The sequence below is a fragment of the Artemia sp. Qi Xiang Cuo genome, chromosome 6 (assembly GCF_049724085.1).
Source record: "Artemia sp. Qi Xiang Cuo chromosome 6, ASM4972408v1, whole genome shotgun sequence".
Classification (NCBI taxonomy): domain Eukaryota; kingdom Metazoa; phylum Arthropoda; class Branchiopoda; order Anostraca; family Artemiidae; genus Artemia; species Artemia sp. Qi Xiang Cuo.
Window position 1 is genome coordinate 25,755,430 of NC_142799.1, and position 24,783 is coordinate 25,780,212.

The 24,783-nt window shown below is 34.1% G+C and overlaps 1 protein-coding gene across 1 annotated transcript; it reads right to left on the reverse strand.

Annotated features, from left to right (window-relative positions):
• Nucleotides 1-481: 481 nt before the first annotated feature.
• On the reverse strand, nucleotides 482-23,475 carry LOC148951039 (eukaryotic translation initiation factor 3 subunit F-1-like). Its single transcript, XM_089090578.1, has 7 exons — nucleotides 23,283-23,475; nucleotides 16,329-16,399; nucleotides 10,305-10,522; nucleotides 7,159-7,250; nucleotides 5,826-5,941; nucleotides 2,819-2,944; nucleotides 482-609 (listed from the first exon to the last, which is right to left on the reverse strand). The coding sequence occupies exons 1-7, from the start codon at nucleotides 23,389-23,391 to the stop codon at nucleotides 520-522; spliced, it is 822 nt and encodes a 273-aa protein (XP_088946704.1). The 5' UTR covers nucleotides 23,392-23,475; the 3' UTR covers nucleotides 482-519.
• Between the last annotated feature and the right edge of the window lie 1,308 nt (nucleotides 23,476-24,783).

A 24,783-nucleotide genomic window follows, 5' to 3' on the forward strand; every position in this document is an offset into this window, starting at 1 on the left:
CCTCCAAGTTCATTGACGGAGCGTTGGGGGTCGAATCAACGATTCAGTCCCTGTTTTTTTTTTTACAGGGGCAGGTAGCAGCCCTGTCGCTCAACCTTGCGGCAGCGGGAATCGAACCCCGGGCCCCGTATTACCAAGAAGAGCATAAATCCACTGAGCTACCAAAGGGTAAAAATATTATGTTTTCATTATCTACTTTTTCTGAGTAATTTTTTATACATATGCGTTTCCTAAAATACAAAGCTCAGAATGTAATTTAGAGATCGTGGGAAAAATCTCAGGAATTCCGTAATCCAAGCAGGGTATGTGCAGTTAACAAGTGCGTCAACATTTCGAAACAGCTTTGCGGCCTTCCGAAGGAGGCTTTATGTTTAGCCTGTGTCAGTTTTGGAAAACATACCCAATATTTCAATGTAGATAGCCAAACAAAATCAAACTCAAGTTTAAAAACAATTAAAATTAGAAAAAGGAGATAAGTTTGCTTTTACTGTTTATTTCCAAGCCCAATATATATAAAAACTATGTTTGCATGGAAATCATGGCAAGTTTTTCGTTTATGTTGAGCTGTGACTTGGTTAGCTGAGCTAAGTACATGATTGCCAGCAGGTCCTGGAAGTAAAGAAATATATATTAGAACAATAAGGCAAAGTATTTTTTTTTATTAAAATTCATTTTTTGAATCCTGTACTGAATTAATAATAATTAGCTTAACATAATTAGCTTAACTAGTTTAACTGAATACTTCCAAAGCAAATTATAATTCTAGGAAAATAGTTCGCACGAAATGCAATTCACAACAATATTATACTATTAAATTTGTAAAATAGAAATGGTTTCGTTTACAAGCCCATCCCAGGTCATCTCCTTCAACACGGATGACAAGAATGTGAGGCCTATCAAAAGTATTTGTATTTACGTCTCAGTTTCTTCCCTTGTGAAATATAGAATACATCCTCAAATGTATCTTTTATTCTTTTTATTTATGTATTCATCAAAATCTTCACAAAAGGTTTTGCACTCACATAGTAAATGGTATGTGCAGTAGCATGTGTAGTGCATAAGCCGTGTGTTGTGCAGGAATGATTTCACAGTTCTACAAGTGAAATATCTAAATTGAGGAAGTCAATTAAAAAGAAACTGCACAGTAAAAACTAAACAAGTAAAAGCTGCAAAAAAATAAAAAAGGTAAAACAAAATGTCCAAGTGTTGTCCCTGAGCACTACTATTAGATGGGACAATAATTTCCGTTCCATTTTTTTTAAAGAATGAGCTTGATTATGAAATGGCGTACATTAAACACATTGTTTAATAACATTTAAAATAGATTATTCTATTCTTTATTCCTCTACTATGGTGCCTCTATAATAGTAATAAATCTAAGATATTTTAATTTAGATATCTGGGCTGATGATTCAATTGAACGTTCAAAATACAACCCTTAAAGTAACTAGTAAACATGAGCACATTTATAAAAAAAAAACTAAAAAAAAAAAAAAATTTAAAATAATTAAAGTACGAAAGGATTCTTTAAATGTTTCTCTCAAAGAACAGTACGACACACGAATAGAATTTGTTCAATTCGACTTAAGCTGCAATACGATTTCTTATGAAAAGAAATTCGTATTCTTCACTGAAGGAGTTTTATCCTAATTAATATCCTCCAAAGCTTCCACATTTTTGGAATTCCCCTTAGAGTTCTTGATTTCTCCATTTTTAGCTTAAAAAAAAAGAGGAGTACGAGTGACAGAAAGTTCTGCTAACGGTTATTCTAAAACTTTAAATGAACCATTCACCCAAATATATATTATTATATATTTAAAAATAAAGTTTTCCCCTAATAATATCGCCCAAGGCATTCCAATTTTCTGATATCTCCCTTTTAATTCTTCTAAAGAAGAATATTTATTCTTCTTTAGCTGCAAAGAACAGCAGAATGAGTGCCTCAGAGACAGAATGTACTGACGAGCATCATTTAAAACCCGTATATAAATGATTTGCCAAAATATGCACAGCTACATATTTAAAAAAACTAGTATTACCTCAAAATATTCCAAACTTATATTATAAACGTCACACTAGTTTCTGGAATCGACCTAAACATTGCTGGAATCAGGTATTTTTCGTTATTGGTAGATGACTTTTAATGTCAGTGATAAAAATTATGTCAGAAATGGCGTTTTATTTTATACAACAAATATTGTCAGGCTTTGCTTTTTTCTTCTGTTATATTATTGTATAAGCACCAAATTTCCGGACAAAATATATAAGATTTCTCAAGCTCCAAATTCATAATTTTTTCCACTGTTACCACCGGCTAAAAAGGCGAGGGAAACCACTCAAAATCAATAAGTTTTCAATTTTTCACTTTTTAGATACTCTGAATTTAGCAATATTCCAGGAAATTGACTAAGCCACGATTTGCAACTTTTGATTTTTCGCTTTTAAGTGCTCAGAATTTAACTTTTGACTCAAAATAGTATAAATAAACAATACATAATCCAGAAAAGCCACAAATAGACAGCAGAAAAAATACTAATAGCAAACCAAGACGGGTAACAGCCGACTTTGCCAGTGGCGTCAATTCAAGAAAATTTAGGGGGCGGGGGAATGTACTCCTAAAAATCTAGGGGAGGGGGGCAAATTTGTCGTTTATTTCAATTTTCATAAACAATACGACAAAAAGACATGTTTCAACGAAAATACCCTCAAATAGGTATTTTTCAGAATCTAGGGTGGGAGGGAGAAAAAAAATCGGGGAGCCCCCCCCCCTCTATCGATACCAATAAACTTCAATCTCAGAGAAACACGGAACTCTTACCTTGATATTATCATTTTGTAAAGTATCAAAACTATCAGAATTCATTTTGGGTATAGAGTTAACAAGTCTTAACAGGTGACGTCCAAGTGCTGGGTCGGGATGACTTTTCATCGCTTCATCGACAAACTGAAAAAATTAAAAACAAGTTTGACGCGTTACTTCTTCTAAATCAGGATGTCAGATACTTATTAGGCTTTAATAAGGGGCTTTCAGACCATTTCAATATGGTCAATATTGGTCAATGCGGATTTTGGTCAATATTGATGAATATTCAATATTGGTCAATATTTCAAAAACTTTTCATAAAAAATGTATCGGCTTCGCTCAAACACTATCTGATGAAACTTTGCTAACCATGTAAACAAAACAGATAGTTTAAGAATCACTTCCAAGCAGTACCAACTTATATATTATTATTATAGGCTGCATTGCTAACAGTATTCGTGATTTGACAACCAATAGTCAAATGGCTAATAATAAACTTCCTTCCGATTCACAATACACTTATCACAATATACTTCCGATTCACAATATAAAATACACTTCCTTCCGATTCACAAGTTTTATTATTGGATTTTGTTCATTTTATAGAGTTTAAAAAAGCATGTGTGATTCGATTTTTTGAGATTTTATGTGGTCCTATGTAAAACAAAAATACAGCTTATTAATTTGTGATGTATGGTTTTGGAACCAAAAAAATACAAACTAAGGAAATGAATAACACATAGGAGACATATCCCTCTTTACAATGTCTGCGCTAGCACGCACGGGCACTGACTTATCAAGTAGTTAAAAATATCAATTTAAAGAGTCAACATACTTTTATAATTTTTTCTAGTCCATTCAATAGAAACAATAGATTTATTTGGAAGTCTTTGACCTTAGTTCAACTAATAAAACACCATATTCTTGTACACCACTAGACCAATGTATAATTTTGCATAAATAGACTGCTGATTTTTTACTATACATTTATATTCCGATACATATATGTGTCATATTTAAAACATCATATCAAACAGCGTATTGAGCAGTGTTGTCAACGTTTTGAGTTAAAATGTACAAGTTTTTCGACTAAAATTGTACCACAAGAGATTAACTTGTACCATTTGAACAGCAGGTTAAAAATTTGCCAAAACAAGAAGAAAAATTTCGATAAACTACAGCTTGAACAGATATCCGAGATAGAAAGGAGCAAATAAAACAAAAATACACCGGAAAATTTGTATTGTACGAAAAAATTCCCAAATGTACCACGTTGGCAACCCTGGTATTGATAAGGTATTATTGCTTGGAAGTGCTTCCTGTTCTTTTTTAGGCCTTCTAACTATATAAACCTCTATAGCTATATAAAAATATAAGTGTCGATTTTGTTTGATTTTTACATTGTTGCTTAAAATGTAGTTGTCTTATTTTTTTCTTATTTTTAAGTTAAAAAAAATTACCCGATGTGAAAGTAAAATATGTGGTATGTACGAGCAACTTAGTTTCACTGTAGTTTTTAAAAGGAAACAGCAAGTTTTCCTTTCTTTTATGATTTTTGTGCGTATGCTATAAAAAGCGTTTTAATTTTATACAGTCAAGCATTGCTAGCAATCTTGCACTTTACTAATTTCTTTTTTCAGCAACAAAAGAAAAAAAATGGACCGTTTACAGACAACAATTTACAACGAATTAAACTTGCTTTTTTAAACAATCATATTACAACGAATTAAACTTGATGTTTTAAACAACCTGATTACCACCAATTAAACTTGCTATTTTAAACGACCAGATTACAACCAATTAAACTTGTTATTCTAAACAACCAGATTACAACGAATTAAACTTGTTATTCTAAACAACCAGATTACAACGAATTAAACTTTATGTTTTAAACAACCTGATTACCACCAATTAAACTTGCTATTTTAAACGACCAGATTACAACCAATTAAACTTGTTATTCTAAACAACCAGATTACAACGAATTAAACTTGATGTTTTAAACAACCTGATTACCACCAATTAAACTTGCTGTTTTAAACAACCAGATTACAACGAATTAAACTTGCTGTTTTAAACAACCAGATTACAACCAATTAAACTTGCTGTTTTAAACGACCAGATTACAATCAATTAAATTTGCTGTTTTACACAACCAGATTAAAACCAATTAAGCTTGTTGTTTTAAACAACCAGATTCCAACCAATTATACTTGCTGTTTTAAACAATCAGATTAGAACCAATTAAACCTGCTGTTTTAAACAACCAGATTACAACCAATTAAACTATATACTATTTAATACAAACAATATATTTGTGACCAGGCTGCCATCTAAACATCTTTTCTGTCCAAATGAAAATATATGTGTTGGAAGAAACTTCCTTTAACTTCTTTAAAACTGAAGGCTATTTTTCACACTTTAATTGGTAACTACCAACAGTTTTAGTGTTGTCACCTCTGATTATGATTTCAAATATGATTATATTCAAATATTGAATTGAAAAATAGCCTACAAATAATTAAAATAGAAATAATAAAACTTATCTGTAGAGTTAGGTTAACAAATTAGTTTAAAGAATCATTCATTTAGTAACTATTAATTATGGGGCGGAGGCTCCTCATTGTATTTTATATTTATTTGATTATTTTTAATTTTTTTAAACTTTTATACCAAGTGTCGAAGGGCCATCTTTTTATTCCGGTATTTGGAGATAGTGTTATTTATTTATTGTTGAGTGTACAACCCATACACGAGTTAACCTCACTGTGGGTAATTAATTTGACAGTTTTATGGAATTTTTTTTATTGGTTGTTAAAGAACTTGAACTAGAAGCCTATACTTTGCTAAAAGCCTACTAACCGACTCAGCAACAGTCCCCAACTGAATCTGCAGCAAATATAATAACAATACTAGAAATCACCTACATAGGATCATTTGACTTTATTAGAAGCCCATGAACTGCATCCAGAAAGTCCACAACTGAATCTGCAGCAATTATAATAGCAACACTAGAACTCACCTGTAGAGCAGCATTTGACTTTGCTAGAAGCCCATTAACTGATTCAGCAACAGTCAGCAGTTCAGGTTGAATGGCCTGTCTTCGTTGAGTATGCTTTGTTGCTTCAAGCGCTACCACTGAAAATTAACTACTTTCATTAAGACAGTATTTCAGACATTCAATTAAAAAATTCAAGACAAGTTCTAAAACCTATTACAAATTAAATTTGTCAAAAAAAAAAAAACAAGACGTAACCAGAGCCGTATCCCGGGGTGGGGGGGGGTATCCCGTTTGACCCCCCGCCCCCCCCCCCCCGAAAGTTTTTTCGGACTCGTAAAAAAGTAAAAAAAAAAATTTCATAGCAATATAGCAATTTTTGTTATTTATATCAAAACATTATGTACTTATTCAAAGTTATGACGATTAACTGGTAGCATAACAGTAAGAATTATAACTTGCATGAGGAATTTTATATACAGTTTACACTTTTATTGCCACTTGTAGTTTCATTAAAACAGTGGTAATTTAAGTGAAACATTCCTGTATTATTTATTTTGGCTTTTGTAGTATATTGCAATATTCTAAGTACTTTTTAAGTACAAAGAAGACCAATAGTTTCTTAGACCTTTGGTTTAGAATTAAAATAAAACGAAAATATAGAAACAACGGGTATACTAATTCAATAAGACAATGGGGAAACAACAAAAAATCCTTTTTTACACCTATCATAATAAAAGTCCGAAAAAAAAAAAAATACTAAATACGGATATATATAAATAATTGCACTAATCATAAAACAAGTCCGAATATTTCGGTTTAACACCCGGAAATTTCAATCAAATGAAATAAAAATGAAAATAGACAAAACAGATCAAACTAAATTAAACAATACCTACAATGGAAAAGATAAAAACAAAACAATATAAAAAAACATTTTAACAAAGTCCAATATAACAATTATCACCATACAATTAGGATATATTCAGATTTTCACCATTACTAGTGGAAAAACTTTTTTTTTGCTATTTTTCCACTGTCTTATTGAAGTATTACATAATTATTTCCTTTATGTAACTAAATATTTAAATAATCTACTATACTATATTGTTTATTTGTGATATTATAATATTACTATATTTACTATATTATGTATTTTATCTTGTATAATTTACATCACCGTTTTTCGCATCGTAAGTTCTACAACTTCAATTAACTTTTCTAGCAAAAATTTTCTGCTTATCGTGTTTAAATATTCCTTTGCCAGCCAAATGGTTATTGTATTTTCTTATTCCCTCTTTAGTCTTATTATCTCAATTTATCTGTTTTTTTTCACATCATAAGTATTATTACTTACGTCCAACCGTTTCAGCATTAGTACAGGCAATGTCCACAGGAATTTTTGTAAACATGAGACCCATTGTTTTTCCAACAACTCCAACAGGAACACTAAAAGATGAAGAAATAAAGAAGAAAAAGAGAGAAAGAGAAAAGAAAAATAGAGAAAAAAATATCTAAAATCTATTTTTTTTTTACATTGGTCTAAAGTAAATTAATTATATCAGTGAAATTCTTCAAAGAAGCAAAATTTGTTACTATTATGAAAAATAAATGAATATAAAGATAGCCTATAATGTATTAAACATACTTCAAAATAAAGCACCTGAAACAAAAGCAAAAAACATTTGAGACAGTAAAACCCGTCAGGTACAAAATCACCCAAGTCCACAAAACAAATCATCAGCTAAAAATCAAGAAGTTAACTAATTACTTTTAACGCACAAGTCAAGGCTAGGGTTGCCAACTGCCGACGTCTAGAAAGAGTGCAAATAAAGGCCAAAAAAGAGTGATTTTTGCTCAAAAAGGGTGCAAGTAAAAAAATTGCGCATCTCTTCTGTGCCCCCCCCCCCCCGACGTATTTCACACAAAATGTGCAAGTTGGCAACACTGTTCCTTGGGTAAATGCTCTTTTGACGAATATGCCAACTACTGACCTTAAAAAAAAAAAAAAAAAAAAAAAAATGAAAACTGCCACCCAAAGAGTGCTATTCACTCTTCAGCATCCCCTCTGAGGTAAAAAAGAGTGCATTTCACACGAAAAGTGTGCAAGTTGGAAACCTTGTTCAAGGCACGGAAAAAATGTTCAGGTTTTTAAGTTTACTTATGTAGGCTACTTGTGCGTTCATACTGTTGTAATTTGTTTTCTTTTTTTGTAAGGACCTGGTCAAGCAGTTTGTGAAAAAAATAAGAGAATAAAAAGTGAAAGATGGCTAGGTTGCCAATTGAACTTAATTCCCCTCCAAATGAAAATATGTATCGGATAGACTTTTGCTTCTCGTTTCTAGCTTCTTTAAAACTCCAAACAATCTTTGCTCTTTACTCGGCAACAAGCAATTAATTTAGTTTTGTCAGCTCCAACTGGGATTTCATATACAACATTCAAAATGTGAATAGAGAAATAATATTCTTAATCAAGTATCATCCAAAACTGAACAGTTCAAGAGTCAATCTGATCAAAGAGGAGGACAGATAATTTTGATCATAATTTTAATGGACTGCTCATTACATCGTGAAGAACATTGGCTATATAACATTTTTGATTTAGATAAAACGGCTTAAAAAAAGTCAATGACATAAAGAAATCGTTTAGTGTTTTTTTTTTTGGGGGGGGGGGAGGGGGGGTTATCCTTTCACAGGTAGAATATAAGAGCCGACCGAGTGCTTTTGCACTAAAACCCCAGAAATTACAAAAGTAAATTTAGTCTGGTTGAATTCTGGAAGGCTCAATTTCAGCCAATAGATATCAATTGGAATGTTAACTACCTCTCAAATTTTACAACTACCCATTCTGTACAAAGCTCTCGGGAAAACGAATGCATGGAATACATACCGCGAAAAATACATGTGTTGCATTATTACGGAGATTTATATGCTACACGGGCACTCACAAAGCGACGGGAGTAGGCCTGGGTATTATTATTTTGTGGCGTAGGCCCAAAAATGAGCTTAAAAATGCTGAGTTGCCGAAACTGCTCACTTTCCCTCAGGGACATGAGCCTCAATCACATAACCATTAAATTTGCTGATGACTTAGTGTTATGGACAACAGGAAATACCTTTAAGACTGATCAGTCAAAGCTACACATTTCACTTTTTCTGTTTAAGAAATTCTCCCAAATTCATGTTTATCAACTGCACATACCAAATCCAATATGATTCAATTCCGCCCTAAGCGTGACGCTGTTCATGAAAAAGTAACACTAAAATGGCATCGTAATCCCTGAAACCAACCAGATAAGTTATCTAGGCCAAATTCTTGTCCAAAAATTAATTTGCACAATCTCATTAAAAATCAATAAAGAAATGCAATAAAAAACTAGAATAATGAAAAGACTATTTACTGAAAGAGCTGAGTTCAATCTACTGGAAATAGTATTTATTTCAATAACCAAAACTAAAAATCCAAAGTAGATTATTGTTCTACATTCACAAATTATTCCAGCTGAAATTGTTCCCTTTCATAGCAGATGGCGTAGATTTCATGATGGGTGAAGTAATTTAAAAGGAATTGTGTTTTTGATCATTACCAGCGACCAGTTATTCATACAAGCAATGTTTATTCAGGCCTCTAAAACACAACGAAATGAAATCTATTTAATTTTAGCTTTTATGGCCAAGAGAAAAGAATAAAATACTTTTTTGAAGAATTGAAAGCATCAATATAGCTTGTATCTCAAGAACAAAAGAGATAGTGAAAAGGAGATTAGATCAATCGATTCAGCGTCCTCAATTTTCTAGTATAAATTCTATCTTGAATTCCTTAAAATATTTTTATGGGTTTTAGAAAAAGAAACCTTTTAAAATGAAGGTAGAGACAATTTTAGGGGAAATAAAAATTAACAAGTAAAATTTTTAAAGTGTGCAGATTCTTTTCAAAACATGTTTTTTAGTTTTCTCTTACTAAGGGGATGGGAGGGGGAGTGTACGGGAGGAACTACAATCCTACAATTAAGGATATTACATGGATATCATGATCATGGATATTACAATGGTACTCTTGTCGTACTTCCCAGCCTTTACACTCCATTAGTGCCAATTTTAATTACATATGTCACTTGACAATGGAGTTATCAAGGCGAATTTATAAAAAGCATGTAGACATGAGCTGTGGCTATCAAATGAGCACCTTTCTACAACTATCCAGTAGCCCGCTAGTTCTGGCAGAAAGAACAAAAAGCTTTCCATACAAAAAGGGATTTTTCTTATTTTACAAGGTGAGGGATTGTCAGTCACTGGTTTAAGGGGTTTTCGACAATGGCAGTTCCATTACTGCACTTAGTATTAAGAACCGGTGTTTTGAGCGATTTAAAGAACAAAAGAAATGAATAGAAGATCAGCTAATGGTAAAAACGATCACTAAAACCAATACCACCAATACAGTCAGGAAATAAAATAAAATCAATAAGTAGAAGCACTATTTCAAAACCACTGTGAGAAAAATACCTTGCAAAAGCTTCAATATCCATTCTGTCACGTGTCAAGCTTGTATCCACAACCAAATGAATAGGGTTTGAACATTGGAGGGCATAATATTCATGAATAGGGGTTGACTGGGACTTCACTTCACGTCCAGTGGCCCACCAGCCAACAATTACTTCACTTGAGTTAACTTTCTTATGTAGCTCATGCATTCCTTTGGCAAACTCCATCTCCAGGGACACCTGCAAGTATGAAACAAGTAGTTGCCTTGTGAACTTCACAAAATAATCCTCTTTTTATGGGATCCCTCATGGCATCTGGGTTCTAAACACTTAGACCTTGTATACTGCTAGTCCACTTTTTTTTTACCTAATGACATGCACTTAACAGCATTCTCAAATTTTCTAACTAAAGCTTCCTAATATTGCCGGTTTTGCTTGTCCCTCACCAGAAAACACCCTATGATACCACCTCTTCTTCCTTGTAGCTACAAAAGAAAGGAAGGGGGGGGGGCAAATCTGACCACCAAAGAACATCCAGCATGAAAAATTGTGGCCTAACAATGTACTTTTTGTGCTTTTAACCCATGCCTCTACATCTACCAGCTGGACACATATAAACTAATGCACCTTTAGGGATAGAGAATGCACCTCTGACCAACAAAGAAGAGGATCTGCATGCTTCTATAAATATATAAAAGAGCTTGGGACAAGGAACAGCAAGTAGAAGTATCTTTCTACTTACTGTTCCTTGCCCTGAACTGTTCTATATATTGTCAATAGTCAATAGTAGACAGACTTGTAAAACTGGAATTTATAAAGCAAATTCCCGTACAAAAACCTCATTATGTTGTTTTATAATGCATAGCTTGTATAAGGTCCAATTGTACTAATGAGAGTTGTTAGAATTAAGAAATTAAAGAATTTTAGAGAAAAAGGAAAAAAGTGACTGAACCCACTCTCAGTAAGAAAAAGTAGAGTTAAACCTCCAAATTTTCCAACATGTTATGAGTTTTTTAGATCAAGCTGTAGGGGGGGGGGGACATACTTGACCCCACTTTATTTGAAGGAATATATTAAGAGTACGCATTAAGAATGTGAGCGGAGGGGCCATACGCTGCAATCTTATTGTAGAAAAGTCTTGTGTATAAAATTCAAGACTAGGTTGGGAGAAGGCAATATAAGGTAGGTGGACCAAGCAGAAGTTAAATCTAATCATCTGACCAACAAAAAACTCGAAAATCCACTCGGGAATCCTCCTAGAACAGAGAATGTCTGTTGCAAAATAAGAGGTACAAGTTCCCCAACCTTTATACACTGCCTTTCAAATGGACTTACATCCTTCCCTGATGAAATCGAAAAAAGAGAATAAAAAAAAGTACAAATCAAAAGTTTACTTCATCATCCAAAGGTATATAAAAAATTTAATCATGCCACAAAAATGCGCCTAGTGATGACTCAACAGTGAAACCTGGAAGATCAAGAAGAACACCTCGCTAAGCTGCACACCAAAGGAAGCCCTCAAAACTTATACAGGACCCCACCCAGCTTTCGTGGATTTTGAATGATGAAGCCCTCAATGCTATATTTGTATACTGAAATGTCAAATGAGGGGAAGTGGCTCAAGGATCAAAATCATACAGAGAGCTCTCCCCCTTGAAATATTGCAAAATCCTGAATTCAGTTATTATGTCATTTCAATCCCATTTTTAATTGGTTTTGCCCATATTACCTTTTTTATGCAAAAAAAAGAGATCACATCTCAATAACTTCTGTTTTCCACTATCTTGTAGTGGCATAGAGTAGAGTGATGATTTTCACTCTAACTGGGACAAATGTCATAGATGGTAAGCATTCAACTTAAGACATCACAAAGCCTTATTGGACTGTTAGCTCCTAGGGACAGGCTTCCAGACCATGTTTTTTTTTACGGTTTAGTACATTGGCTAATTTCACAATCAATAGTGTAGCCCCTTATTATATGCAAACTAAAATCAGATAGAAAATAAATAAAAAACAAATCTGGCATGGAAGTAAAGATTGATGTTAAAACTAAAAAAGAATGGAATTTATCCTAATAAAGGGGAGGCTGCAGCCCCTTCTCAATCTGTCTGGTCTGTACCCTAAAACATAAATTATGCTCTATTGTTGATCATTAAAATGGAACATACGTATAGACCCCGGCGCCGCGCCGGTGGATCGACCGAACGCCGCCGACGAGAGGCCCGGTCGAACGCCGCCGAAGTGTCGTAACGCCGCTGCCAGCAGAGGCGGCGGCGTTTGGTTGACTTTAAATTAATTTTGCGGCAATTCTTTATTGTGTCAACCGCAAAGTCGGAGCTTTTCCTTCTTGTGTGGTTTAGTATTTCGATTTCCCTGATTAGAAATCAAGCAGGGCTTGCACTATCCCCGAATTTTCGGGTATTTCCCCAAAAATCTATGCGTCACCCCGAAAAAAAAGTTTGGTTCCCGAATCCCCGAAGATCACGCAATCACCCCTATTGATTTATCCACAGTGACTTTCCCTGCCAAATATTACTTTGCATACCATAATTCTTCAATTCTCTCTTGTTCATTAATTTTCGTCTCTTTTGTTACTTTGCATAAAAACCAGACAGATGCAATATGCAATTGCAAATATTATAATATACACAGTTCTTCATATGTTGACAAAAAAAAGTATTGTCTTTATGAAATGAGTTTAAATCATTTCTAATGCAGTTTCCCAAATCGCTATTTCTTACATCATTCATAGTCAAGAATTTTATTTTCAAGTTGAATAGAACGCATTTACTACTATACAGCTTCAGACTTCAGTTGGATTTTCAAATTGACAGCCGACAGATTGTTTCTACAGCTGAATGGTAAGTTTGCAGATTTTTTTTTTTTGGCTATTTTTAGATAAGATTTTCTTAATTTTTAATACTCAATTGTTGAATGACTGATAGAAAATACAATATTATTTCTTAAAAATTTCTACCCCCCCCCCTTCAAAAAAAAAACCTCTAGTGTGACGAAATTTAGCCATAGAATAAGCTATAAAACTGGTTGGAGTATTATATATTAAACTGGAAGTTACCCCATAAATATTATTCATAAATAAATTTTAAAATATTGCATATAGGGGGGGGGGAATAGGTGGCTATTATTTTTAAATGATAATACCCCTTTTTATTTTATTGAAAGCAGGGATACAAAAAAGAAAATTATTTTTTTCATTTAACGTAGAGACAGAAGAAAATGATATCAAATTCCCCGGGAAACCATTGAAATATAGTGATAGACCCAGGGCCCCCGATTAGGACTTGTTCATTGTCTTGGGTACTTTGCGATTTCTCATAGGCTACTGGCCTAATTTGGCTTTTGTGTGTGCTCCCTTTTGATTAGATTCTTTGGATCTTATTGAATGCTATGGCGAATCTATGACTCAGTTTTCCAATAATTTGAGGTATATCTGAAAAATTTCGACATTTTTTTTGTCATCTTTGTACCCCTTTACTCATACCCTCAATTTTTTTTCAAGGAACACTAATCTGTTTAACGTTATTTTGCGTGTTTGTTTGAACCATAGAGTGACCTAGTTAATTATTAAGTAAATTTTTTTTTTAATGAAAGCTGAGACAGTATCCTATCAAGGTGGTATCCAGAGCTTGAATTTTTTTTTTTATTGAAAGCAGGGACCCCAAAAAGTTAAAAAGGGATCCCAAAAAGGCATCCTATCAAGGTGATATCCAGAAGGGGGGGGTAGTGAGCTATCATATTTAAATGATAATGCCTCGATTTTTTGTTTTTGAAAGCAGGGGTGCCAATAAGTTAATTATTTTTTTTATTTAAAGCAGAGACAGTATCCTAACAAGATGGTTTCCAAAGGGGGGGGGGGCATAGGGTGTTTTAATATTTAAGGGATATTACCTTGATTTTTTTTTTTTTTTATTGAAAGCAGGGATGACAAAAAGTTGACAATAATTAAAAATATTTTAGTTAGTTATACTTGATACAGCACTTGCATGATTTTATCATCCAAAGTGAAAGGGACATATGCGTCCAACCCGTTTTTTTTCTTATTGATGAAACGGGTTTACTTTGAAAACATTCATTCATAAGTACCAGGCAGATTCACACTAAAACGAATTGGTGTGACAAGAGCAATATTGACACCCCACCTAACGTTGCGCTAGAGTGACAAAGGCGCCCTTGGTCCAGTGCCCAAGTTACATTAAAAGGCCAGGTCATAATAAAAGCTTTCAATTTGGGAGGTTCAAGGAGGAGTCTTTAACAGTCTTATGACCTCAGGGTACTAGATGTTGCAACGTTTTACGTATCTACAGTGGTTTAAAAAATTTGATCACCCCACAAATGATTACCAAAAATATGCACAAATACAACAAATGTAACATTTGGAATATTATAACACTTTTTTCAAAACTTTGAAGAAAAGCATAGCTATTTTAAAAAGAAACTCTTTGGAGATTTCCATGGAAATGACCATAGCAGAAGCTATGAGCCTGGGTGGGGATCAAAGAGGAGTCTTTGTGTATTTTGACCACAGGTGACTTATTGTTGCGACTTTCATAAATTTGGTAATTCTTGTGAGCATTTGGAAATCAAAGCTTAAACTCAATAACTGATACTAAGTGTCCTAACATTTTGCTTGGATTAAAAGCGACGAACTAGGATGAAAATCTTAACATCTTCCTGGAGCTACTTCAGTCTGCATGTTATTTCATTTAATTACATTTAAAACGGATGAACTTTTCATTTTTTACCTAAGAAAATAGCTGGGACTTAATTTTTCTTCATACCAAATAAAACCATTAAGCGTTTTTTGTTTCATTGTAATTGAAGCGTTCTCATGTGAAGTGTTCATCATGTATTTTTCAATTTGATAAATTTACTCCTTTTAGATGCAGTTTATAATTTGACTGATATTTGGTATTTATCAGTTTATAATTTGGAATGAATCCCCAAAAAAAAAATTAATAAAATCCAAAAGAGCAGCTAAAAACAATAAAAAAGCAGCAGTTCAGCCTTAGCCTACATTAGATATATTCTATAAAGAATCCAAAAAAAACTTTAAAATGTTTTTTTTTAAATTGTTATTAAAAACCATTTTTTAATACAAGAAGACTTTTTAGGAATCCAAAAGAGCAAAAAGAAAAAACAATCAATATCAAAGTCGCCCATTTCAACTTTTTAAAGGTGACAAAACAGATAAAGGCAAAGGGCATTATGAAAAAAATTAAGCTTCTAAGTTCAAAGTTATATTCAAAGTTTTTACCCAGATAACTGACGAATTTTGAGATACGATATTTGTAGTTTTGTATGCAGTAATGCTTGATGAAAAAAAACTACTAATTTTGAAAATTATTTATGTTAAGAATACATAGCTAATAGATACTTCAACTACTCGTTATGCAAGAGTTCTGAAAAGCCACAGCCATTTCGTTTCTACCAGATTTCTACTTCTCTTGATGAATAACGAAGAAGACCAGTTTCCAGCCAGCAACTTGTGAATTTTTGAACTCATGAATAGGCTCGAATCTGCTGTAAATTTAAGCTGTGATTTGAGAAAGACTGATGAAAACATTAATGTTTGCGGTCAACATTGATCGCTGCGCGCCGCCAACATCTTACCAGTGGCGCGGCACGCTTTTTTTGGCCCCGCCGCTGCCGGTTTTCCTTCATCGGCGCGGCGCCGGTGTCTACTTACATAGGTGACTTTTAATTGCAGGTGCTTCATTGTTCTACATCTTTCAAAGCAACTGAACTGATAATTCTGCTGTGTGAAGCAAATACACCTAAATGACCAGAGACATTATTATAGCCTTGTGAAAAATGGCAAACTTCAGTCAAAACAGCAGGGTCTAGAAGGGGAAGGGTATTAACTAGTTTAATTTATATCAGTCAGAGATTTTTAAATTGGTCTTACTTTCACACAAAAACTCATCATGTATTTAATTAATAATAAGCATGAATAACAGTAATTCAAAGCAAAGACTTAGGAGACCAACTTTGTAATTTGTAAAAAGCAAAATTGATAAAAATTTACCTGATCTTCACTTTCACTATGTGGTACATGGAAACAAGAAGTAACTTCTACAACATCCTTGTCAATGGTACCTAAAAAATAAATTTACTCTGGAAGAACAAAGACATTATATTATGGCAACTGGATAAAATACATAACAGGAGAGAGAGAGAGAGAGAGAGAGAGAGAGAGAGAGAGAGAGAGAGAGAGAAAGAGAGAGAGAAAGAAAGAAAGGGCGGGGGCAAGAGAAAGGGAGGAAAGAGAGGCTTAATTCGTAAAAATCAGTGATTCAGAGGAACAACCCTAGTAAATCCTTTAAGATAAAATAATGTGTTTTGAAACACCAGTTAAACAAGAGGAAAAAGCTTAGCATGTCCTCATTAAGGTAACTAACATGTTTTCCTTATGAAACTGCATGTTCTATTAAAATAGTTGAAAATTTCATCAAAGCAAAAGAGTGAGGATATCACCAACTCTAATGTGAAGTAATGTTCTTGTGGAATATCAGCTAAACCAGAAGAACAAGCCTAGCTTCTCCTTTTAAAGTGAAATAATGCATGCATGCTATAGTATTGTCTGATTCATTTTAAAACTAGAGATGGTTGTATTCATCTTTGTGCTTCTGATTACCATGGGGGGGGGGGGGGGTCAGGGGAAATACATCCCCCTACCCCAAATTACATTTTCTATAAAAACAAAAATGTGTAACTCTTGGGTATAAATGCTGAAATACTTATCATTGAAATTTCATATACTGTTAAGAACTTTATTCAGCTTTTTCAGGCATGAAAAACAAAAATCTAGGCTACATACTTGTACTTATTTGGTAATAACTAAAGAACTACTCAGATGGCCAAGTTGAAATTTTGCATGTGTTTTAAGATCACTCCCATCAACAACTTACATATTTTTTTTTTAAATAGATCTTTTTAAGGTTGCATTTTAATAAAACTTTTTTGTTCAAAAATTTCAAAATTTGTTTAAAAAAAACTTCAATTTGAGACACATTCCATGTCTCTGTATTAATCAAGAGCTGAGATATTCTTTTTAATGGTAGAAATGTGTACCCTATGTTTTTTTTAATCTTACTAGTTCAAATCTCAAAAGATATATGAGAAAAAAAATCTGAAACTTTGCAAATAAACGAATTTCACAGCCTACAATATGCATAAAGTTTCATAATGTTATGGGAGGATGAGATTGTAAGCACAAACAATGTGTTGACTTCATATGGACTGACCCTTGGGGTAATTTCTGCTTGTTTCAAGACTAACTTGATTATTTAATTTTGTTTTTTATTCATTTTGGATTCATTTATCCATCTATGGCAGGGCCTGTTATATTTATGGTTCTTGTGATTATTCATTTTAATTTCTGGTCATTTTGGGTTTCATTGATGATATAATTTCTATTTGTTTTAAAGGCCAAAGACATCAAACAAAAGCATGTTTCACCAAGTGAAGCCATCTTACATCCATTCATACCTAAAAATAGAACTTCTAAAGTTTTTATTTTGGGTGTTCAAAATTATGATGTTTTTTTGGGTTTTTTAATATCTTTTTGTTTTTTACCACAATTTTAGTAGTGTTATATGTTGAGCTATGTTGTTATATGTTATATGTTGTTATATGAGCTATATTATATGTTGAGCTATTTTTCTTCATAGGATTCAAACATCAACAATTTGTTGATTCCTTAAGACAACTACACCTTCAAAGAAAAGTTACACCTACAAGAACTTTGGTGCTGTGTTTCTCCGGCTTATTGTAGCTGCTTTTTTAGCAATGTACTTTATTTTAATTTGGTGTCTTCAACTACCAAAAACTGCATAGCTGCAAACAGAGGCCCTTTTCATTGAAAAATTGAACATCTAATTTTTTAAGTTATATATGGCTGTGCAAGTTTCCCCTAAACCAATCAGACTTAATTTTCACTATCCTTGGTAATTTAAGTGTTAACTGTTATATTTTTATTTTTTGAATTATGCTATATGTCCTTGGAAAAACTCTCTTTTTGGAAAAGGTTTTAAAAATTCATTACAGTTTGATTTTAACTGGCATAGTTTTCTTCTTGATTAATATTAGGAAGATTTGTAAAGGTTTTTTCTTGGCTTTTCAACTTAAGAATAAAAATGTTGAATTACAATTTCAATTTTGGACAAAATTTGAAGATTTAATCAAAACCCCTTGACAAACCATAATTTCTTGAATAAATTTTAAATAATAGCTTTACTATGGGATTTAGACTAGATGGGTAGGGAGATTACTAGTCATATAAATAGAAAATCCATGCACTTTTTGTCTTTGACAGTGCTGAAGCCTCCCTGGCCCCAATTCTGCAAATACCTTTGGGTATTACTTAGGCTACTTACTCAAACCTCATGCCAAGGTGGCATTGAGAGCTATGCCAGCCTTCTCCACATGGGACAGTCAGCATCAAGTGCTTCTGAATATGACAGTTAAAGTCCAGCCTGGTCCCAGAATTTCCAGAGACAGTCATTCCACTAGAACTTGATATTTCCTCTTGTATGTTTATAGTCACTACTGATTGAGTCAAAGTCATAAAAAATCTGAGCCTGAGTGTTGGCACACATCCATAGAAGATGTCTGAACAAGTGGGTCAACTACTTGAATTTGGTTTCTGGTGATTGAGTAATTTGATCTGCCAGTGTCAGACTTTGGCTGCACTACCATGACTTTGTCTTCTTCCAGTTAATGGATAGTTTGATAGCTGTGACGGAGTTGGCAACCAGTGTCATATCATCAGCAAAGTCACAATCAGTGACAACTATGTCCCAGGGCTTTAGTTCAAAGCTCAGCTTCTAGGTTGTGCATGTCATAACCCAGTTTATAATGCAATTGAACAGTTCAGAAGCAAATGACCAATCTTGGTAGACTCATATTCTTATTCAAAAGAACATACTGCATACACCATTTACTTGGACACAGTTCTTAGTCTCTAGATGCCCTACCCTGACTAGGTGTACATATTTTGATAACAGGCCAGTATTTGAAAGCATATTCCACAGGGAACTTCAATCCACTAAGTTGAATGCCGCCTTGAAATCAATATAAGCAATAAAAGCCTGCTGGCAAAACTCATTTACCTTCTCAATGATTTGCCTTACTATGAATATCTGTTCTGTCATAGATTTGCAAGGCATAAAACAAGCCTACTCTACTCTGCATGTTCAAAACATTGATGCAACAGCACCATAGAAAAGAGCTTGCCCTGTCCTGAGAGAAGTGTTATTCATCAAAGGTTAGAGCACTCCTTCTTGGAACCTTTTCTCTTTTACAGCAGTAGAAACACCCCTTATGCTGGTCTTTTATGAAAATCTCCAAGTCCTATATTGTAGTGAATAGCATTTGGAGCAATAGTGGCATAGTGCCACCCCTCTTTTGAGTAGTTCCACAGATACCATAAGTTTCACAGTATTTCAATTTCTTCACTGCACTTCAAATTTCCACCCAGGAGTTGCTACAGACAGAGAGAGAGGAGTTGTATTCAGCAGACACAAAAAGTGTTTGGTCAAACTTGAAAGGTTGGACACTATGTCTTCAAAGAGAACCCTATCCCCATAAAATGCATTTTCTATTGCATATTTCATACTGGCCAGAGAGGTCTTACAAGTGTTTGTACACTGCTCTAGCATCCTGCCGCATGGTAGCTACGTGCAGCTTACCTGCATTGACCCTTTGACTTGAGATCTCACTGGATCAGTTTATTCCTGATGCTATTGAGATATTGCTAGGTCTTCATGCCCCTCTACAGTCTCACCTGCTTTTGGAGTGTGATGATGTCCACCAGGCCATACCAAAGATTTTTTTTTCTTGGGGGGGGGAGTTACACAAAAAAACATAAAAAAATGCATAAAAATTTGTTAATATCCATCTTTGCTATATTTTTACAAGTCAGACAAACATTTTTTTTTGCGGGGGGAGGGGGGTTAACCCCCCCCACCCAGGTACAGCCTTGTATGTCTATACCCTCCTGTGACAGCCATGGCTTTATAATCTGAAGAATATACACATATCTTAATTCACCACTTTATTAGAAGAATTTGTTTATGTTATATTTTGCAGCAAATCTTTCTTTTTTTAAACAAATGCATTTAAGCCCAATTTATTTTAAAAAGTTATATTATGTTGTCTTAATTGTATTTATTTCCTTAATTTATAGTCTTAAATGAGGTTATAAGGACCTAAAATTTTAACTGAGATGTCAATATGGCCTGAAACTTTATAGCAGAAAAAAAAATATAGTACAATCCATTTTATGGGCCTCTTTGCTTAATCACTGTAGCCCAAATTTGTTTCTAAACTGTTATATATTCATCCTATTTTGTTTTACTTCATTAGCATCAAACTTGACTTTTTAGAGAGGCCCATAAAATGGGATTGTACCAAAAAATTCTATGCTAAGAGTCAATGTAACCCCATTTGCCTCAGATTTACCATTCTCATCAAGGCCCCCTTGGTTTAATTTACTTACTCTGAAAGTTATACATCTATGAGGGAAATACAATTTTGGGCTTGTTATGGGGTTTAACAGATCAATACATTCTATTTTTTTTAAATAGTTTTCCTCTCTCAGGCCTGCTTGGCATAGCAGGTTGCTAGTTGAGTAAACTTGGAACAGTTTATGTTACTGACCTACAAATAAGATTAACATTCCACTTGATGCCTTCTTTATGTTCTTTCCAAATATAATAATTGCTTTACTTGAAATTCAATTTTAAATCCTTTACAAACCCTCAAAGATGGCACCTTTTTCTTTTATTTTAGATACTACTTATAGAATGCTGTTAACATCACTCTTGTTCAAACTGGTTTGCCTGTAAATTGAATCAACTGTGACAAAAATCAAGACCCAGAGAACACACAAGAAATGTATAAATTGGCTAGCCTATAGCCTATATTTGCACAAAGAGGGGGGAGGGGGTATAGCAGAGCTGCAGTTGCAATGTACCAACTATAATTAATCTGTGTTTAATGAAGTAAGAATTGTTGTTTTTATTCCTTTTTTTTTTGCCAAAAAGAAGAGAAAAACTTATCATATTTGAGTGCCTGTAATGGACTTAAAATGGAATTTCCAAGTAAAGTCATTGTTAGGCTTTATTCAGAAAGAGCCTGAAAAAAAGGCATAAAGTGGTATGGTAACCATATATGTAGGTCAGTATGCCTGATATAAACTGCCCCAAATTTAGCATAGCCTACCACTAATTATTCAGAGATAGCATAAATTTGGGTCCAATTTGGGTGTCACAAATCAATGCAATGTTTTTTCTACAGCCTCAGTCTTCAATGCGTTCTCTATTTCTTTACCCTGATGCCCTGTAAACCAAAGCAAATCTGAAAAAATAAAACTTATTGCCCTGATTTCAGGAAGTTTCAAACTGATTGGGGCCAAAAATTTTTGGCCCAGTTCTGGGAGCCCTAATACTTCTCCTTCTTGCAGAAAATTAAAGTGAAGCGAGTGTATACAATATTAAACTGTGGTTTTTTGGAGTTTAGATGGGGAAAAAGGTACCTAGGTTAGGTTACGTGTTCAATATATGCAATGCTTTACCCTCCCTCCTAATGTGCAAATATATAGCCCAAATTTGTTTCTAAACTATTATATATTCATCCTATTTTGCTTTATTTCATTAGCATCAACGAAACTTGACTTTTTAGAGGTCCATAAAATGGGATTGTACCAAAATATTCTATGCTAAGAGTCAATGTAACCCCATTTGCCTCAGATTTACTATTCTCATCAAGGCCCCCTTGGTTTAATTTACTTACTATGAAAGTAATACATCTATGAGGGAAATACAATTTTGGGCTTGTTATGGGGTTTAACAAATCAATAAATTCTATTTTTTTAAAATAGTTTTCCTCTCTCAGGCCTGCTTGGCATAGCAGGTTGCTAGTTGAGTAAACTTGGAACAGTTTATGTTACTGACCTACAAATAAGATTAACATTCCACTTGATGCCTTCTTTATGTTCTTTCCAAATATAATAATTGCTTTACTTGAAATTCAATTTTAAATCCTTTACAAACCCTCAAAGATGGCACCTTTTTCTTTTATTTTAGATACTACTTATAGAATTCTGTTAACATCACTCTTGTTCAAACTGGTTTACTTGTAAATTGAATCAACTGTGACAAAAATCAAGACCCAGAGAACACACAAGAAATGTATAAATTGGCTAGTCTATAGCCTATATTTGCACAAAGAGGGGGGGGGGGGGTATAGCAGAGCTGCAGTTGAAATGTACCAACTATAATTAATCTGTGTTTAATGAAGTAAGAATTGTTGTTTTTATTCCTTCTATTTGGCCAAAAATAAGAGAAAAACTTATGATATTTGAGTGCCTGTAATGGACTTAAAATGGAATTTCTAAGTAGTCATTGTTAGGCTTTATTCAGAAAGAGCCTGAAAAAAGGCATAAAGTGGTATGTTCACCATATATGTAGGTCAGTATGCCTGATATAAACTGCCCCAAATTTAGCATAGCCTACCACTAATTATTCAGAGATAGCATAAATTTGGGTCCAATTTGGGTGTCACAAATCAATGCAATGTTTTTTCTACAGCCTCAGTCTTCAATGCATTCTCTATTTCTTTACCCTGATACCCTGTAAACCAAAGCAAATCTGAAAAAATAAAACTTAGTGCCCTGATTTCAGGAAGTTTCAAACTGATCAGGGCCAAAATTTTTTGCCCCAGTTCTGGGAGCCCTAATACTGCTCCTTCTTGCAGAAAATTAAAGTGAAGCACTTCTAGGAATGATATGGTGTAGCATAGGCTAAGTAAGTTTTTTCAAGCCTTTAAAGTTGTTTTCAGAATTGTAAAATGTTCCCTCCTGAGTAGGCCTGAATGTAAACTGGTACCAAAAGAAAATTTCTGACCTAAGATTTCAAAGTCTCAAAAGCCTAACCTAGACCAAGGAAATTACTGGTCTAGTCTGTAGAGGCTAGCCTACCTAGCAGTGTTCCAATAATCCTTTGGTTGTCCAAGGCTCTTCTCTCATAGGAGTCAACGATTTGCATTAAAACAACTGGATGTACTTTAACTTTGTAGTATAATGCCATGTTCTTGGGTTTTTCTTTGTTTAAATTATAAAAACTTGTGCTAGGCGTATATTTTATGATAGATACTTGTTTCAGTTTCTTTAGCAAAAATAGCAGTAAGGCCCGTTGTCAGGGTTGCCACTTCAACAAAACTACTGGTACTAGCCAGGATAGCTCAAAAGTACTACCACGACAGAAAAGTACTAACTCCCTGCCTAAAAATTGGCCGGGTGTGGCACGTCGCCAAACACGTAGTTTAGCCCCGTAGTTTTTCTTTGGCTTATCATATAAGCCAGAGTAATTTTTATTTTTTATTTCTGTATAGCTAGTCGAACACTGACTTCCGATATGGCAAAAAAGGGCCACTGATATGGGAAGCAACTACAATTAAAATCATCGAAGTTATCTCTGGATGTTCACTATGAACGGTCCGTAATTGCCTAGTAGGGTAATAGGGCGTCCAGACTATCCGTTTTCTGGGAAAATAGGACAGAAAACTGGAAGCAGGAAAAGCTAGGGGAAGGGAAAGTGTCAGTTTTGGAATTTTGGAATTCAGTGTCCACCCTCAAAAATGGTGCTGGGGACTCTGCTTTTGTTCATCTACCTATATTCATAAACGGTATTATGTCGTTGCCTCATAGCAGTGCTTCGGCCTAACGTCAGTTTTCGCTGTTAAAGCTAGTTCGGCCCCCCCCCCTCCGGAACAGACTACTGCCAGAAACAATATCCGATATTATGCATGTCAGGAGGGAAGTACCAAATCCAGAGACTTGGGAGTGCGAGGAAGTGGAAGCGTGAGCTTAAATAATATTTTATTACTGTAAAGGTCTGTAAATAAAATTCTCTTACTGAACGTAAGAGAATTTTATTAACAGACCTTTACAGTAGAGCAATAAGCGAAAAGAGCAATTTTTCCAATCTTGAGCTCAGCTGGCTGATGGCGTATGGGGCAATTACATTTTTGATTGGTCCAGTGGTTTTAGTTCTTTCACATGCAAGAAGCATTACTACTGATGAATCAGGGATAAATTTTTTCAGCAATTCGGGCAAGCTGTCCATAATACTCATCTCCTTGGATTTTGATGCTATCCAGGCTGACTTTGCCAACTCTAAAGCTGTCACCTGTTGGCTAATTAGTTCTCTTTCCTTTGCTGCTCCCGATAAAGTAAACTCATTGGTTTGGTCATCAGCAATACGCACTTGGTTCTTCATACTAACAACTTTGGATATGTGACTTTCCCTCAGTGCATGTCTACGTAAAATGGATAGGCCACCAGTAATGATCTTTTCGCAAAACCTACACCAAGATTTTGTCCTATCCCTTGGATATCTTTGCAGCCAGACCTGCAATACATTCTGCAATACATTATCTTCTATACATTTTGCACTGAATTTCTTTATTTTTACTGGCTT

Excerpts from the sequence above, each read along its gene's own strand:
- LOC148951039 (XM_089090578.1), bottom strand. The coding sequence starts at position 23,391 with ATGGCATTATACTACAAAGTTAAAGTACATCCAGTTGTTTTAATGCAA. Across the intron at positions 10,523-16,328 it reads ATAGTGAAAGTGAAGATCAG|GTGTCCCTGGAGATGGAGTT; the intron begins GTAAATTTTTAT and ends TCATACTTGCAG. Across the intron at positions 5,942-7,158 it reads TAATGCTGAAACGGTTGGAC|TGGTAGCGCTTGAAGCAACA; the intron begins GTAAGTAATAAT and ends GTTAATTTTCAG.